This window comes from Schistocerca piceifrons, chromosome 3, assembly GCF_021461385.2.
Source record: "Schistocerca piceifrons isolate TAMUIC-IGC-003096 chromosome 3, iqSchPice1.1, whole genome shotgun sequence".
Taxonomy (NCBI): domain Eukaryota; kingdom Metazoa; phylum Arthropoda; class Insecta; order Orthoptera; family Acrididae; genus Schistocerca; species Schistocerca piceifrons.
Genome location: NC_060140.1, coordinates 407,619,198 through 407,636,293, shown reverse-complemented (window position 1 = coordinate 407,636,293; position 17,096 = coordinate 407,619,198). Strand labels below are relative to the sequence as shown.

Sequence of the window (17,096 nt, the reverse complement as noted above, 5' to 3'; positions counted from 1 at the left end):
AACACTAGAAGCGCTGAGGGGGCATTTTTGTCCCATAGCAAAATTTTAACCACCCTCTCTCCTCTTAATTGTTTTAGAACGTGGGTGAGTGTTACGGCTTAATATTTCGAATTACAAGTCAACGCCGTCAGTTGCACAGTTTTCGAGAAAAAACGAGGACTACCTAGACCCGCCGACGTAACATTTTTGTCCCTCTGAATAAACTAAGCGGTGCCGACTGCCACACGTTGTTGGCTTCCTTTATTTGGCCCGCTGCTGCAATGCAAATCTAAAACTAAGTGCGGCGTCTTTGGTGGAATAAAACTTCACATAACTAGCACAAACAGGCGCTGTGAAGTATTGCAACATCACTCGTAGTCACGTTCTCGCGAATGAGCAGATGTCAGCCTTGCTAAATGATACTGGAGAAGCTGAATCTGAGGGAGAGCATGTAGACGTATTTCAGCTGATTCTGATGCGAACTCGTATGAATCAGAGACCAGCTATGAAGATTCTTTTGAGTTTCCATGTAAACATAGTAGTGAAAATAGTAATAAATGAAACGTTTCTGAGACGTATAGTTTTGTTTTCCCAGTTTTCGTTGCGATTGTGTTCTTCCCACGAATGATGCTCATTTCACTGATCTATAGGAGCCGCCTCATCCAAAGGGCAACCACATCATCACGATAACAGAAAAGTTAGTGGAGACGGTTCTGCCACAATGATTCGTGGATCCAGAGCGAGAACTGCTACGGTTGGCATTTATCAAATCTAACAATAATGCATAGAGTGTAGGTACAGCGAAACGGTGCGATACGGTGCAAAATTGAACTATGCAAGTGCTACAAGGTGCCGTAATTCAGGTAAAAATGCTTTCTCGGTAATTTGTTTGTCGGTACAGAGACTGAAGCTCCTGACGGACCTAAGTGGCTACTAATGTTGGAACTCCTAGGAGCAGCGGAAAGCAAAATGTTCTTCAGGAGAATTTTGGTCCTTCTCCATAAGCGAAAAGGTTTGTCTTTACTGGTGTCACGTAACTGCTTCAGGAAACTTATGATGTACCTCGCGTTTGATTTACTGTCGACACGGTCGGAGCGGCTAAAAAAATTAAAACTTGCTCTCATGTTACACGTATGTGGTACAGTCATAAGAAACTGCCAAAAGTACTCATGATCCTGTGTCGATAAGCAGTGTTCCTGTTCAAGTTTAGGTGTCGGTTCACTCATTTCAAAACCTAATAAGTGTGGGCAGAAATACGGGATGACTGTCAATTAAGATTCTCAGCGTATACTGGATGCTTTCCCACATCTTCGTAAGAATGAAACTCGTGCTGGTAGTGAACGTAAAGTATCTAGCATGTCTTTACCTAATATTTCGTACTAAAACAAAATAACTGACAATAAGAGTGACTATCTGTAACAGGAAAATTCATTCCCTAAAATAAAAAAGGGTAAGAACAAACTGTAAACGCATCGATTAGAGATGGGACATTTGTGTCCCGACAGTTGTTTAGGGGGTTCGAAAATTCGGCGGTTCTAGTGCTCCGTCTTTGTAACGATCACATAGATATTGTTGTGGGGAGCGCAAATCAGTGACTGCAGTTTATTGGCAGAACACTCAGAAAATGAAAAACTTGTACTAAAGAGACGACCTACACTAGACTTGTCCGTATTCTTCTGGAGTTTTGTTGCCCGGTGTGGGATCCGCATCAGATAGGATTGACGGAGGACATCTAAAAAGTTCAAAGAAGGGCAGAGACAGTGCAACGGATATGATATGCAAATTAGAGTGGCAATCATTAAAACAACTGCGTTTTTCGTTGTGGTAGGCTCTCCTCGTGAAATTTCAATCATCTTGCTTTCTTCTCTGAATGTGAAAATACGGGGTGTCTCAAAACGTGCGCTATAACAAATTTTTCAGCTCCCAATTAAGATATTCACACCATATTTGGCTCATGTGAGAAACACACTTGCGTGCGTTCCAGCTTCTCGTGATTGAAGCATTATGATAACGGTTCAAGAAAAGGCTGAGAGTATGGACTAGTTTATTCAGACCAAACCGGAGACGCAGCCTCAAAGGAACTTCGAAACATGATATATGAAGCAACCAACCTTGCGGATTTAGATATGCCAGTGATACAGGAATTTTATGCAGACAGGAAGCGTTTATGTGCAGCATCACACTGGATGACCAGGAATAAATGAAGCTAACACAGAACGGATTTGCAAGCGTGATCCAATTCTTTGGCCTCATAGGCCGCCTGACATTACACCAGTGGACTTCTACGAGGATAAGCCAAAGACAGAGTCTACCAAAGGCCCGTTAACCACATTAACGATTTAAAGAAGCGAATCGTCGCTGCCATTGTCACAGCTGATGCGAATATGTTGCGCCCTAAGTGGATAGACTATCGTGTATGAATAGAGCTTGAACACAGACTGGGTGTCGTGCGTGGACACTAAAGGCGCACATGTTGACATTGACTGAATGACATAAAAACTTTGGGAGACGGGGTGTCACGTAAGCCAGACATGGTGTGAATATCTTAATTAGTTTGGATGCTGTGACACCTTAAAGTTCTACCGTATCTTTTGAGACACCTTGTATTTTCTTGGCACCCACCTACATAGGGGGAAATGATCATCATAATAAAATAAGAATATCAGAGCTAGCACCTTTTTCCCGCGCGCTGTCCGAGAGTGAAACGGTAGAGAAACACCTTGAAGGTGGTTCGATGAACCCTCTGGCAGGCACTTAATTGTGGATTGTAGATTAAACGTGTTGATTTAGATATAGAAGTAATTCTATAAAATGTAACCCAGCGCGGAAATGAAACGTGGACGATAAACAGCTCAGACAAAAATAGAATACAAGATTTTGACTTATCGAGAGCCCGCCCTCTTGTGGAGTACTGCAGTGGTGTATGGGATGCTTACCAGATAGGATTAACGGAGGACATCCAAAACGTTCGAAAAAGGGCGACTCGTGCTGTATTATTGTTGAATAGGGGAGAGATTTACACGAATATGATACGCGAATTGGGCTGGCATTAATTAAAACAAAGGCGTTTGTCGTTGAGGCAGGATCATCTCATGAAGTTTCAATCACCAAATTTCTACTCAGAGCGTGAAAATATTTTGTTAGTGCCCGCATGCATTGGGAAAAATTATCATCATAATAAGATAAGAGAAATCAGTGCTTCTACAGAAAGATTTAAGCATTTTCAGCATGCTGGGTTAAATGCAGGATAGCAGTTTGTAGTTAACAAGTCTGATGTAGAAAAGAGCCGAAGTTGCGAAATTTAGTTGTTCTTATTTAACTAAGGGCCGGTTTCGGGAATCAGAACCCATTCTTAAATTATCCAAACAGAAAAAATGGTAATTTTTGTTTTGGCTGGAGCCACATTCATGATAAATTTTTGAATATACTGCCACCATTTGACTGTAATAATTTTTATTTTATTGTTATACGATCCAGATTTCGGCCTTAGACCATTTTCAAGAACAGAAAATGGAATAAACAATAGAAGTACAAATAATAAAAGCACAGCAATCACAAAAAATAGTGTATAAATACCAAGATTCTTTACTTTACTTACATGTCAAAAGAATCAGACTGGTATGTAATACAAGCCCTTGTCGAAAAAGCATATGTGGTCGCATAGGCCAGATCTGCCATTAGTAAAAATGAGAACACCTCTAAAACAACCAAATACTCATACGTATTGCAGACTTTCATTTCTGGACCCTACAACTCTGCAGTTAAATAAAGTTGCTCACCAGTAAACAGGTATGCGCCACACTACTACATCTGGGCAACAGATATGGACATAGATGAAACGATCTTCCACAGATCGCCAGAGAGATATCACAGTCTGAACAATGCAATCTGTGTTGTATAAGGGGCATGCAATCTGTTGTGTAAGGGGCAAGGTAGCTTAACTGTTTATTTTGCGTGATGATTATCTTGACATACGTTGGTACATATTAAAGTTTGCATTATATGACATGGAGGTCCACTATTAAAGTTCACAAGCAAACATCATGAAGTGTCTTATCGTAAAATAACTACTCCCTTATATAGTGCACTTTTTTTATATAATTAACTGTATTACAAGGTAGAAATTCCATGTTTGTTACAAATATATTACGATAAGACACTTCACAATATTTACACGTGAATTTCAATACTGGACCTCCATTCCATATAGTGTGAACACTGTCATGTACCTATGAAGGCAAAGATAATTATATTACCAAGCAAAATAAACAGTTCAGCTACATAGTTCCCTGATACTTCACAGATCGCATGAGCAGACTGTGATGTCTCTCAAACGATCTTTGGAAGATCTTTTCATTATGTTCATGTCAGATGTTGTTACACACAACAGTGTGGCCCATAGATCACTTGTTAGCTGTTTCATATAACGGCTCTGCTATAGACTTGGTTGGTTGGTTGGTTTATGGGGGTTGAAGGGATCAGACTACAAAGGCCACCGGTCCCTACTATAGAGTTCAGAAATGAAAGTCTGCAATGTATTTACTAATGACAGATCTGGCCTGTACGACCAGATACGCTTTTTCGACGAGGACTTGTATTTCATATCAGTCTGATATCACTTGACATATAAATAAGGCAAAGAAAGATTCGTGGTGTCCTTTTTCTTGTTTTGTGATTTATATTTCTATTGAAACTTCCTGGCAGATTAAAACTGTGTGCCCGACCGAGACTCGAACTCGGGACCTTTGCCTTTCGCGGGCAAGTGCTCTACCAACTGAGCTACCGAAGCACGACTCACGCCCGGTACTGACAGCTTTACTTCTGCCAGTACCTCGTCTCCTACCTTCCAAACTTTACAGAAGCTCTCCTATTTTGTTTATTTCAATTTTTTGAACCTGAAAATGGTCGAGGGCGAAATCTGGTTCGTATAGCAATAAAATAAAAATTATTGGAGCAGGCAACACAATATTAACATGGTTTGTGTGGTATCACGCAATGCACAATTTTTTACTGTTTGGATTATTTGAGAATGGATTCTGATGCCCGAAACCGGTAATCAAATAAATAAAAAGAACTGTATTTCGCACCTCCGGCAGTTTTCTACATCAAACTGGAAAGATTTAGGTGTTAGTTTCTTACCGCTCGTTTTGTACTATCGCGAAATAGAGGATAGAGTACCACGGATATGGTACGCGAATTGGGATCGCAATAATTAAAACAAAGGTGTCTTACGTTGCGGCAGGATCTTCTCATGAACTTTCAGTCACCAACTATCTACTCAGAGTGTGAAGGTTATTAGTTGGCGACCGCCTACATAGGACGAAATGATCATCGTAATTAAGTCAGAGCTCGCAGGGAAGATTTACGTGTTGGTTTTTCCCGCGCGCTTTTCGAGAATAGTACGCTAGAGAAACAGCTTGAAGATGGTTCTATGGAGCCTCTGCCAAGCACGTAACTGTGAATTGCAGAGTAGTCATGTAGATGCAGCCGTAGATGAACTGTAGCTGCATGTTTCTTCGATTAATAGTACCAGTTTTTTCCCGTGCAAAAAATGCATCTATATCTACATCTACATGATTATTCTGCAATTCACATTTAAGTGCTTGGCAGAGGGTTCATCGAACCACAATCATACTCTCTCTCTTACCATTCCACTCCTGAACAGCGCGCGGGAAAAACGAACACCTAAACCTTTCTGTTCGAGCTCTGATTTCTCTTATTTTATTTTGATAATCATTCCTACCTATGTAGGTTGGGCTCAACAAAATATTTTCGCATTCGGAAGAGAAAGTTGGTGACTGAAATTTCGTAAATAGATCTCGCCGCGACGAAAAACGTCTTTGCTTTGATGACTTCCATCCCAACTCGCGTTTCATATCTGCCACACTCTCTCCTCTATTACGTGATAATACAAAACGAGCTGCTCTTTTTTGCACCCTTTCGATGTCCTCCGTCAATCCCCCCCTGGTAAGGATCTCACACCGCGCAGCAATATTCTAACAGAGGACGAACGAGTGTAGTGTAAGCTGTCTCTTTAGTGGACTTGTTGCATCCTCTAAGTGCCCTGCTAATGAAACGCAACCTTTGGCTCGCCTTCCCCAGAATATTATCTATGTGGTCTTTCCAACTGAAGTTGTTCGTAATTTTAACACCCAGGTACATCTACATCTACATCAATACTCCGCAAGCCACCTGACGGTGCGGAGGGTACCTTGAGTATCTCTATCGGTTCTCCCTTCTATTCCAGTCTCGTATTGTTCGTGGAAAGAAGGATTGTCGGTATGCTTCTGTGTGGGCTCTAATATCTCTGATTTTATCCACATGGTCTCTTCGCGAGATATACGTAGGAGGGAGCAATATACTGCTTGACTCTTCGGTGAAGGTATGTTCTCGAAACTTCAACAAAAGCCCGTGGAAAGAAGGATTGTCGGTATGCTTCTGTGTGGGCTCTAATATCTCTGATTTTATCCACATGGTCTCTTCGCGAGATATACGTAGGAGGGAGCAATATACTGCTTGACTCTTCGGTGAAGGTATGTTCTCGAAACTTCAACAAATGCCCGTGGAAAGAAGGATTGTCGGTATGCTTCTGTGTGGGCTCTAATATCTCTGATTTTATCCACATGGTCTCTTCGCGAGATATACGTAGGAGGGAGCAATATACTGCTTGACTCTTCGGTGAAGGTATGTTCTCGAAACTTCAACAAAAGCCCGTACCGAGCTACTGAGCGTCTCTCCGGCAGAGTCTTCCACTGCAGTTTATCTATCATCTGCGTAACGCTTTCGCGATTACTAAATGATCCTGTAACGAAGCGCGCTGCTCTCCGTTGGATCTTCTCTATCTCTTCTATCAACCCTATCTGGTACGGATCCCACACTGCTGAACAGTATTCAAGCAGTGGGCGAACAAGCGTACTGTAACCTACTTCCTTTGTTTTCGGATTGCATTTCCTTAGGATTCTTCCAATGAATCTCAGTGTGGCATCTGCTTTACCAACGATCAAATTTATATGATCATTCCATTTTAAATCACTCCTAATGCGTACTCCCAGATAATTTATGGAATTAACTGCTTCCAGTTGCTGACCTGCTATTTTGTAGCTAAATGATAAGGGATCTATCTTTCTATGCATTCTCAGCACACTACACTTGTCTACATTGAGATTCAATTGCCATTCCCTGCACCATGCGTCAATTCGCTGCAGATGCTCCTGCATTTCAGTACAATTTTCCATAGCTCCAACCTCTCGATATACCACAGCATCATTCGCAAAAAGCCTCAGTGAACTTCCGATGTCATCCACAAGGTCATTTATGTATTTTGTGAACAGCAACGGTCCCACGACACTCCCCTGCGGCACACCTGAAATCACTCTAACTTCTTACTTAGTTGAATTGACAGCCTTGAGAATGGTACTATTTATCGAGTAATCGAATTCCAACGGATTTGTTCTGGAACTCATGTCAACTGCCACCTGGCACACCATACAGCAATCTTTTCTAAATCGCTTTGCAACTGATACTGGTCTTCGGATGACCTTACTAGACGGTAAATTACAGCATCATATGCGAACAAAACTTATTGGACCGATTGTGTATGTGTTGATTTCGATTTAAAAAAATTGGTAGTTTGGTTCAACAGTGTTGGTTCGGTGCGAGGCGGAGAGACTGCGGCTCCGGCTCCGTCAGTGGACGAGACATGTGGAGCGGAGAGAGGTGTCCGCGCGCGGAGGCGCGTGGCCCGGCTGTCGTAGCGAATCATAAACACGTAACGGCCGACATGTATCTGGGCGCTGAATGAATGGCGAGGCGAGCGCCATGTGCCCCTCCCAGCGGCGGTGGCGCCAGGGCGGGGGCCGCCCGCCGCTGCGACTACTGCAGCGCACCTGCCCACACGGCGCGCGGCGCGGCACACCACACCTACTCGGCGCGCCACGCCGCGCGGACGGGCCCACACCATCGATCCCGTTGCCGCTGCCGCCGCCACACGCCTTACGCTGCGCTCCCGAAAAACCCCTCCCCAAAAATTTTTTTCCTCTCTCCAAAATGGCTCGACTCGAACGGCGCGGGAACTTGGCTTCTGCGACCGGACCACCCCGCCCAAAACGGCGTCCGCCCCCGCCGCTGCGGGTGAGGCCGCGCGCGCGCGCGCACGCACACACGCCGGCACTGCGTACGCACTCCGCCCACGCGCTTTCCTGCGTGCTGCCCTCCTATCGCCAGCGAAAACTGTGCTCACTGAAATTCGCAAACTACTTCACCGCGTGGTACTACTCTCGCAAGCGCCTACACTACACATTTATTTATTTATTCTAATTTTTCAATACGGTACGATAACAGGAGCGTTTAACAATGCGGTAACTTATTTCGACCAGCCAGTGCTCGTCTTCACATTGTCAATTGAAAAAAGAAGGAAACAAGAATCACTGCAGATTCTATAACGTCTACCAACTATTCGAATAACGACGTTAAAGAATATAATTATACGTATAAGGCACACGCTACAAGAGGCGATCAAACATTCTTTGTCAACAATACTAAAGGCAACATACAGAGGTCGAGGCTGTACAGGGGGAGTGCTACACGAAGATACCATTCATTGTCAAAACAGCAACCGCGCGAACACTTAACACATTCGTAACAATAATAGGAACACCGCCATCTCAAAGAAACAACTGAGAAATCAAAGAAAACGGTTATCAGGCACATATCATAACACGAAAGTTCGAAAAACTCCGAGTGAACGTAGTGGAAAGAGAACTAACGAGCTAACAGGAACCTAACAGAAAATGGCATTCATAAATAAACCATTCGAGCGAGAGGGAGAACAAAGTTTCAGAACCATAATTAACAAACGCAAATCTGCTCAGAAGTCTCCTCTATAAAATGCAAACGCTCAAGTACCACGGTAATAAAAAGGCACGAACGGATGGAGAGGTATTGTAAGGGATTAAAGCAAATTGATGCTAGATTAGGTCAAACGCGCTCCGTGGATGGACGCAAAAGATAAAAGAAAATCGCGACTAAATTGAGAAATTGTGGAAGCGTTGTTCGGAATAAAATAGGCAGCATCATATAGTGTCTCAGAAACCGGAAATAAAGTATCATAAAAACGAGTGAATTACAAGTAAATAAACGTGGTGCTTACTACCGTAGCGTGCGTAACCCGATGCGCGCTTGTTACTCTCGTACAGCGCTACGGTACACTATGCTAGCTACAATTTTGAAACTTGTAAATTTTACCGCGCTATGATTTATATAATGCCACGTATTTCTGCTCAGCATTATCTACTACGAACCAATGCTTCGTTTGCAAAGACAGTTTATAATCTGTCTTCTATTTGAGATCCGAAACAAGTAACAAATGTTACGTGGACACAAAAACAGTAAAACCCACTCTTACTGACAATAACGCCGAGTAAATGCGCTGCATAAAATAAAGTCTAATTTTGCTTTAATAACATAGTTCTCGTACTAAAATTGCTTTGTTTTTGCTGAGTGACAACTATATTGACGACATAGCTTCTCCAAGAATCGCACGCTTTCCGACATCACTGAGTCTATCTAATTCACGACGTGCAGTCTCCGGACAAAAATCGGATAGCAAAGACTCTTTCTTTCGTCTCCAAACTCAAATAGTTATCGAGATTGATGATCTGATCTACAGCAAATATCTGCTTACTATGCGGTCACAGATAAGTACGTGAAGAATTACAGTTTCGTGCGATCACACCTTCCTCAGCCACACAGCAATGTAACATTCCATACCTAGACGCATTTACGCCATTTAAACGTTTTAACAAAGTATCTCCATTAAGTACGTTGTACTGCAAAAGAAATCATAAAATTTAGTGCAATATAAAATTTCTTTTCTAACTGATAACTTTCACTGAATTGCATGTAGACACGCTAAGCTTATGAGAGATAGCTGTAACCATGGCTGTGAATTGACGCCCATACATACATAAACATCGTCTCCATGAATGAAGATATGCTATCTTACAGTTTCCATTTTTATAAAAAAAACACTCCTTTTGTCTTTAGAGATATTAATGTGTCAAAATGTTAATATCTGCAAGAGCTAGCTATTTCTCTACTCAAGCGATCGACAGTCTTACTGGCCGAATATAGCAGCTCACTATGGAATACAGTTTGCAGTTTTTAAGGAATTATCTCGAGGAATGGCTTGCATCTGCTCTGTCCAATTTTTTTCCTAGCTGAAGCACTGCACAGCTTCCAGATATGACTGTTCCTAAGTTATCAAGACAAAACACGTTTCGGAAAAGGCATTAAAAATGCTACCGGTGGCCATATTACTGAGAAAATCGTTCCAGTGAGCCAGAATAAGACATCCTACAAGAAACACGCTCAAAGTAAAACCACCCGCAAAGTTTAAAACGACTCCCCCCAATTTCAGACGGCTTATGTACAGAATTTTTAGAAGGTTATGCAAGTATAAGAACTTCTTTAGAGCTTCTTGAGAGATTGTACACGATGACATCACGCTTTCGTTCTCTTTCCGTAGTGTATACAACTAAGTGCCCGACTGTGTCTTTGTACTCATAATAATAAGGCGGACTTGCATAAGTAATTATAACAGACATTAAATACAACGAAAAAAATCTTAAAGAGCTCTGTAGTACAGCGCTTATACATCGTAAGGATCTTTTTGTCTGCAGGAGGCACGATTACTAAATGCTGCTGAATCAAGTAAATGACAAATATCGTCTTACACTATTATCAAATATCAGTGGCTAGTCGCACAGGAAACTTGAAATCGCAGCTCCTATTATTAATTTTAAGAGGCATAGCACTGAAACATAAAATCTCCTGGGTCAACCTTAGAAAGCCGGAGTACGTCGGATATACAGACGCGGTAAGGTTTTACGAACTGTAAGTTGTGTTAAGAATTGAAAGCATCATGACAGAAAAATAAGGGGCGGCTAGAGTGAGTTTCGACCCGAATAGGTGCCCCACATTGGGAGCTGTCAGGCGGCGAGCGAGGCCACCACGAGGGGTGTCCCGGCCGGCGTCTGACCGCCTAGTTATCTAACAACACACAAAGTAACATGCTGATGCTTTGCTTACCTCCCTTGCCATCACGGCATCTCCTCCGCTGGGGATAGGCCGAGGATGCTGCACCCCCTAGCCTAAACAGCACACTCTCCACTCAGGCTCCTTGTTCGAGTCCCGCGCACGCCTACCGCCGAAATTTGCGTCTCATGACGCGATAGTACTTTCGTTCCGCATGGTGAGTGCTACCTCGCCAACGTGATCACGGCGGACAGAGGCGAAACAAGGAAAAAAAAGCACACCAAACACTAGAAAAAATACACTCACTCCCACAAAAAACCAGTCCCTCGAATTAAAAAAAAAAGCACCCGTACCACACCACACACACAGTTGCCCCCTTCACTTAATCCATCATTGAAATCTTCCCGAGAACTAGGTTGCCTTCATACTAGAAGAGACCCCCCCCTCAGCGAAGCAGGCAACCCTGCTTGCGTTGGTTTGCGGCGAGTTGACTGCCATCTGCCGGACGATCGATTCTCGGGGCGCATCTCCGCTAAGACGTGTTCGGGCGGGGTTGGGAAAGGAGGGGTTAGCTGCCGCGAGAGTGCGCTCCGCACACGCACTGGCAGTGGAGGGGCGATCCGAGGGAGACTTTGTTCAAGAAAGTGTTGTGGGGATTCCCTCGTCCTTGCTATGAGATCTCACTTCCTTCATAACATGTCGCCGTTTCATTCCTGTGTTGATTTTCATTTACAACGAGAAATTTCATAATGGACAATACCATTTTGCTACGAGTAAGCCACCTCAATTGAGACAGAGCGTCCGAACAATGTTTTAAGTACACACATTGTTTATCTTGTTTATTTACGGTGGATAAAGTTGCCGTACAGTGTCAAGATCTCTCACAGTAATGGAAATCATTTCCCTTCCTTTAGAGAACTACGTTTTTTCTGATGTAAAGTTCAAAATTTTCGGTAATACGAATAATACTGAAAACATTTTAGAAATAGTATAGACAAACAATTGTCAAACACTTTGCGTTGTACCTAAATTTTTAAGCGGGGATCCCCAGTTGACCGGTGAAAATTTCCTGCATATTAACTTACTCTGTAACAGCTACGTTATTCAATTTTAGTGTCCTATATAGGTATCTAGAGTAGTATTTTTATTTCTGTACTGAGGCTTTCCTGCTCTTCAACTGTGAGCTGCGTCAATCAATTAAAATTCGTGTGAATATAGTGGGTAATATGTTGCCTTCTCCAATAGATACGGTTTTATGAGCTGGAATACATTTATTGATACGCAGTGTTACTTTAGTATTTTATATGTACAAACATTGTATATCTTTGTTGTCTAGATACTATTCGCACGAAGACCTTTGGAACAATATCCGGTGTCGGAAGATCTTTGGTTCTGGATTTGTTTTTAACCTGACCTGCAGGGATGTTGTGATTGGTTGCGTAGTACGATGTGTCAAAATATGATAGTGAGAGGCGTGGTGTTGCAGTACAAGAAATGATAACAATGTAAACTGTTGTTGAGCGTCATGAAGTGTGGTTGACTGGCAGCTTCAATTTTAAAATGTAGGAGTTAGTCCACATCCCAAATGGGAGCTGGAAAACTCAACCGTATCTAACAGGTGCAGTAGCTTGACGTATTTACCAACTTTTAGTGTTTCTATACAGTTATAATGCTATTTTCACGGAACGTTGCCGGTAAGTATACTGTCATATGAGAAACATAATGACATGTTGGTTGATTGTAGGAATAGGTGGATATTTTTAATCGGTTCGAGGGAAATGACTTCGAAAATTTTGAAGCTTGTTTTTCTGATTCCAAGTTCAAATTTTATGAAACCACATATAGATATATGATGTAGAAGTATTTGAACAAACTATCCTCCTGTAATGTAAGACTTACAATTACGGATAGCAACTGACGAGTCTATTGTCGATGAATTTGATAGGCATTTTCTGACTTCATAACTGTGTAGCAGTGGAAAAATTCAATTCTTGATCGAAGGTGTTTTAATACTTTGACATACAAAGTTGACTTTAGGCTATAAAATCGAGGTTAAGAACCATTAGAATCATCACACCTATCTCTTGTTTTGGATAATTATCTGATTAATAATTGAATTAGATTCTTCGCACTCTGTGACCCGAAGGGGCTGTACTATAGTTACAATAAGAGGGGAATTTCTTAGAACATAATGTAAGAAAACAATGGTTAGTATTGTCCTCTATTACGGCATCCACCAGAGTGACCGAATATGTGTCTAGAAATTAAGTAAAAGTATCCCAGACATCTACACACACAGGCCATTACCAGATTTTTGCAAAGTAAAATTTGAGTCATTGTAGGCGTACATTTAGTCTGAAGATTGTGTGACTTACGTCTTTTGTCCTCTAGGGTTTCGCATTAGAAGATTAAATGGGATGTGGTTCCATCCTCCTCAGTACATATTCTAGATTTAGTCTTCTTGTATATCCATTGTGTGTAGGTGTTTATTAAAGTTCCCGTGGCCAGTCATGAGTCTATCATGAGTTCAGTCTCTTCCCTATTGAAGTTCAAAATTACAGAACTTTTCCTGAAACATGACGCTTTAGATTAATTGGTTTGTGATGTTTTTGTTTTTGGTTTGTAGTCAAATATTCTGTGTGCTGCCTCTTGTTCCGGCTATATAGTTGTGACTTTACCATTGCCCTAGTGATGATTAGGACAGGTTCTGCTCCAGTAAATCAAGTTGTCACGCCTGTCCTGTCCATTCTATCAGCTTGTTCATTCCCACTAATTCCTGAGTGATCAGGGACCCACAGCAGCCTTACTCTGTGGCTTTCCCCTAGTCTCACAAGGGCTTCGTAGCATTCCGGAACAATTTTTTATTTCAATGTAGGGCCTGAGAGAGACTTCAGAGCAGCTAGGCAGTCCAAATAAGTATATATATTACAATCTTTGTAGCATCTGTGCAAATTCTCCTTTGTGGCACACTCTGAATACCAAATATTTCTACATGGAATACTGCAGCCCTCTTCCTGCCCACAATAATTAACTCACTCTTCATTGCATTAAATTTCATATTGTATAATCCAACCGCCTATGCCAACACGTCTAATGACAGTGAAGAAGTCTTCTTGGTTTTTCAGCTGAGTCAAGGTGTCGTTCTGCAACAATGTTTTGACGAATTTCCTATTCATCATTTTCGGTCGAACTTTGTCTAAAGATGACAAATAGGAAACTTGTCAAAATGTTGCCGCAGGGTGACACCCTGACTTGGCTGACAACGTAGGGAGACTTCGTCACAGTAATTAGATATGTTGGCATAGGTGGTTGGATTATATAATATTAAATTTAATGTGGTGAGGAATGAGTTAATTATTGCATGCACAAAGTGGGAGAAGGCTACCTCAGGAAACATGATGGCAGGGAAACAGTTGAAAGAAATTCATAGCTTTAAGTGTCTTGGAAGCATACTGTAAACAAGTGGAAGAAATTATTAGGAATTTGGTGGGAGGGAGATAAGCAGTAGCATGTTTATGAGAAGTGTCAGGAGCATAGTGTGGGTTGATGATATTTTGCAGAAGACCAAGGAAATAATATTGTGGTCTATCCTGACCTATGGTTCTGAAAGCTGGACAGTGAAGAAAAAAAAAAGAGAGAGATATAGGCATGTGACACTGAATTTCACAAAAGCAGTGTGGTACTAATGAGGTTGGACAGAATAAGAACTGGCCACCTTTACAAATAAAGATAGAAGCAGCAAGACTTTAGTAGTACGGACATGTAAAGAGAGTGCCATGTGGTAGAACACCAAGGAAGATGCATGAATTGACGCTCGAAGGCAGCAGATCAAGGGATGTTTAGTTGGAAGCAGTAGAAGAGAATATGTGGAGAAAAGGAGATTAATGGAACAGGGATGAAAAAATAGCTATGGGAGGGTATAGGAAAATGGGGGAGACTTGTGTGCAAACTGAGTTCCCCAACTCTGCACTCCCAGTATTTATTTACTAGACTCAAAATTACTGTGTTCCTGGAACTTGCTATTTTGACAGGCTCTCTGACTTCATGGTTCACTCACCTTATAAAGCACAAAGAGATTGGAGAGATGTGTGAACAGTGCTGAACCTCAGCAGAGCTATATCTACAGCAGTCTTCACCCAGTATCTATAGCAGTCTTCACCCAGGTCTGACAGCTTTTAAATCACAGATTATGGGAGCAACACAATCAGTTTGCAGGCTTATGATGTGCCAGTAGGGGCTTGTCTCAGTATTGTTGTTAAACAATCAGTTTGTCTTTTTGTCACCCATAACACATTTAGTGCAAGGGATAGCAGATTTTGACTTGCCATATTGTGCCTACATTGTAGGTTGGTGAACAGCCAATCTGTATTGTTTTGTATAAACAAATGCAGGAAGATTATTGCCAACTGAGCAGTAACAGCCACATGGCATGAATATCTGGGTTGCACAATTTGATGTCTCCTGTCCCACTTCCTTATATATATATGACGAAAGGATGTGGGTTTTAAGGGAGAGGGTAAGGAGTCATTCCAATCCCGGGAGCGGAAAGACTTACCTTAGGGGTAAAAAAGGACAGGTATACATTCGCGCCCGCACACACACACTTATCCATCCGCACATATATATACCTACTGCAGCCTGTACATGTAACAAACCTGTCTAATATAGGAGCCATGTTGTTAAAAGAACATTAATATTTGGTGAAACTTATGTAAGATTGATTCTTATAAGTTAGTTAAAATAGTGTTGAGAATTTCATACCTGCCAGTGGTACTTTTTAAGCAAAGTATAAAATGTTAAAACATTGTAGGCCGTACAGGAGAAAGAAGACTGTATGTAAAGGAAGTGGTGAAGTATAAGGTGTGTGTGTGTGTGTGTGTGTGTGTGTGTGTGTGTGTGTGTGTGTGTGTGTGTGTGTGTGTGTGTGTGTGTGTGAGAGAGAGAGAGAGAGAGAGAGAGAGAGAGAGAGAGAGAGAGAGAGAGTTAACAAACTGAGTCATAAATTTTAACATCGGCCTTTGCATTTTAAGTGCTTTTTTTATTCAATGTACATATCAAGCAATACTTAAGACCTAAGATTCCTTATTGCAGATGCTGTTTGATATCTTTCCTTTGCTGATTTTATTTGGTTATTGCTGAATTTTAATGCTTTGTTAATTGTAATTCAGTTTAACCTTGGGTCAGTGTATTATCTGTCCGGCCCCGGTAGCTGAGTGGTCAGCGTGACGGAATGTCAATCCTAAGGTCCTGGGTTCGATTCCTGGCTGGGTCGGAGATTTTCTCCGCTCAGGGACTGAGTGTTGTGTTGTCCTAATCATCGAAAGACCTGCACCAGGCGAACGGGCTACCCGGGGGGGGGGGGGGGGGGGCCGTAGCCACACGACATTTCATTTCATTTTCAGTGTATTATCTGATGGTTGCTTTGGAGTGTAATGTTGTGTTCATGTTGTTACTGAACATTATGCAAATGAAAGGAAATAACATATTTCAAATATGTAATCTGTTTATTCTCCAACCATGGACCTTGCCGTTGGTGGGGAGGCTTGCGTGCCTCAGCGATACAGATAGCCGTACCGTAGGTACAACCACAACGGAGGTGTATCTGTTGAGAGGCCAGACAAACGTGTGGTTCCTGAAGAGGGGCAGCAGCCTTTTCAGTAGTTGCAAGGGCAACAGTCTGGATGATTGACTGATCTGGCCTTGTAACAATAACCAAAACGGCCTCGCTGTGCTGGTACTGTGAACGGCTGAAAGCAAGGGGAAACTACAACCGTAATTTTTCCCGAGGGCATGCAGCTTTACTGTATGATTAAATGATGATGGCGTCCTCTTGGGTAAAATATTCCGGAGGTAAAATAGTCCCCCATTCGGATCTCCGGGCGGGGACTACTCAAGAGGATGTCGTTATCAGGAGAAAGAAAACTGGTGTTCTACGGATCGGAGCGTGGAATGTCAGGTCCCTTAATCGGGCAGGTAGGTTAGAAAATTTGAAAAGGGAAATGGATAGGTTAAAGTTAGATACAGTGGGAATTAGTGAAGTTCGGTGGCAGGAGGAACAAGACTTCTGGTCAGGTGACTACAGG

The 17,096-nt window shown here is 42.1% G+C and overlaps 2 protein-coding genes across 3 annotated transcripts in view; one reads left to right on the top strand and one right to left on the bottom strand.

Annotated features, from left to right (window-relative positions):
- LOC124789881 overlaps window positions 1-11,364 on the bottom strand; it is a 612,342-nt gene extending 600,978 nt beyond the window's left edge. Inside the window, exon 1 of the mRNA XM_047257397.1 lies at window positions 11,068-11,364. Coding sequence (XP_047113353.1) covers window positions 11,068-11,079 — 12 coding nt within the window. The 5' untranslated portion in view covers window positions 11,080-11,364. The remainder of the gene's footprint in view (window positions 1-11,067) is intronic.
- Window positions 1-17,096, top strand: part of LOC124789880 (D-glucuronyl C5-epimerase B) — a 418,486-nt gene that overhangs the window by 277,217 nt on the left and 124,173 nt on the right. The window contains exon 1 of one of the 2 annotated variants that reach the window (XM_047257395.1): window positions 12,436-12,631. The exons of the other annotated variant lie outside the window; for it this stretch is intronic. The gene's annotated coding sequence lies outside the window, so the exon portion shown is untranslated. Of the gene's footprint in view, window positions 1-12,435; window positions 12,632-17,096 lie in introns of those variants that run through there. 2 annotated transcript variants of the gene reach the window in all.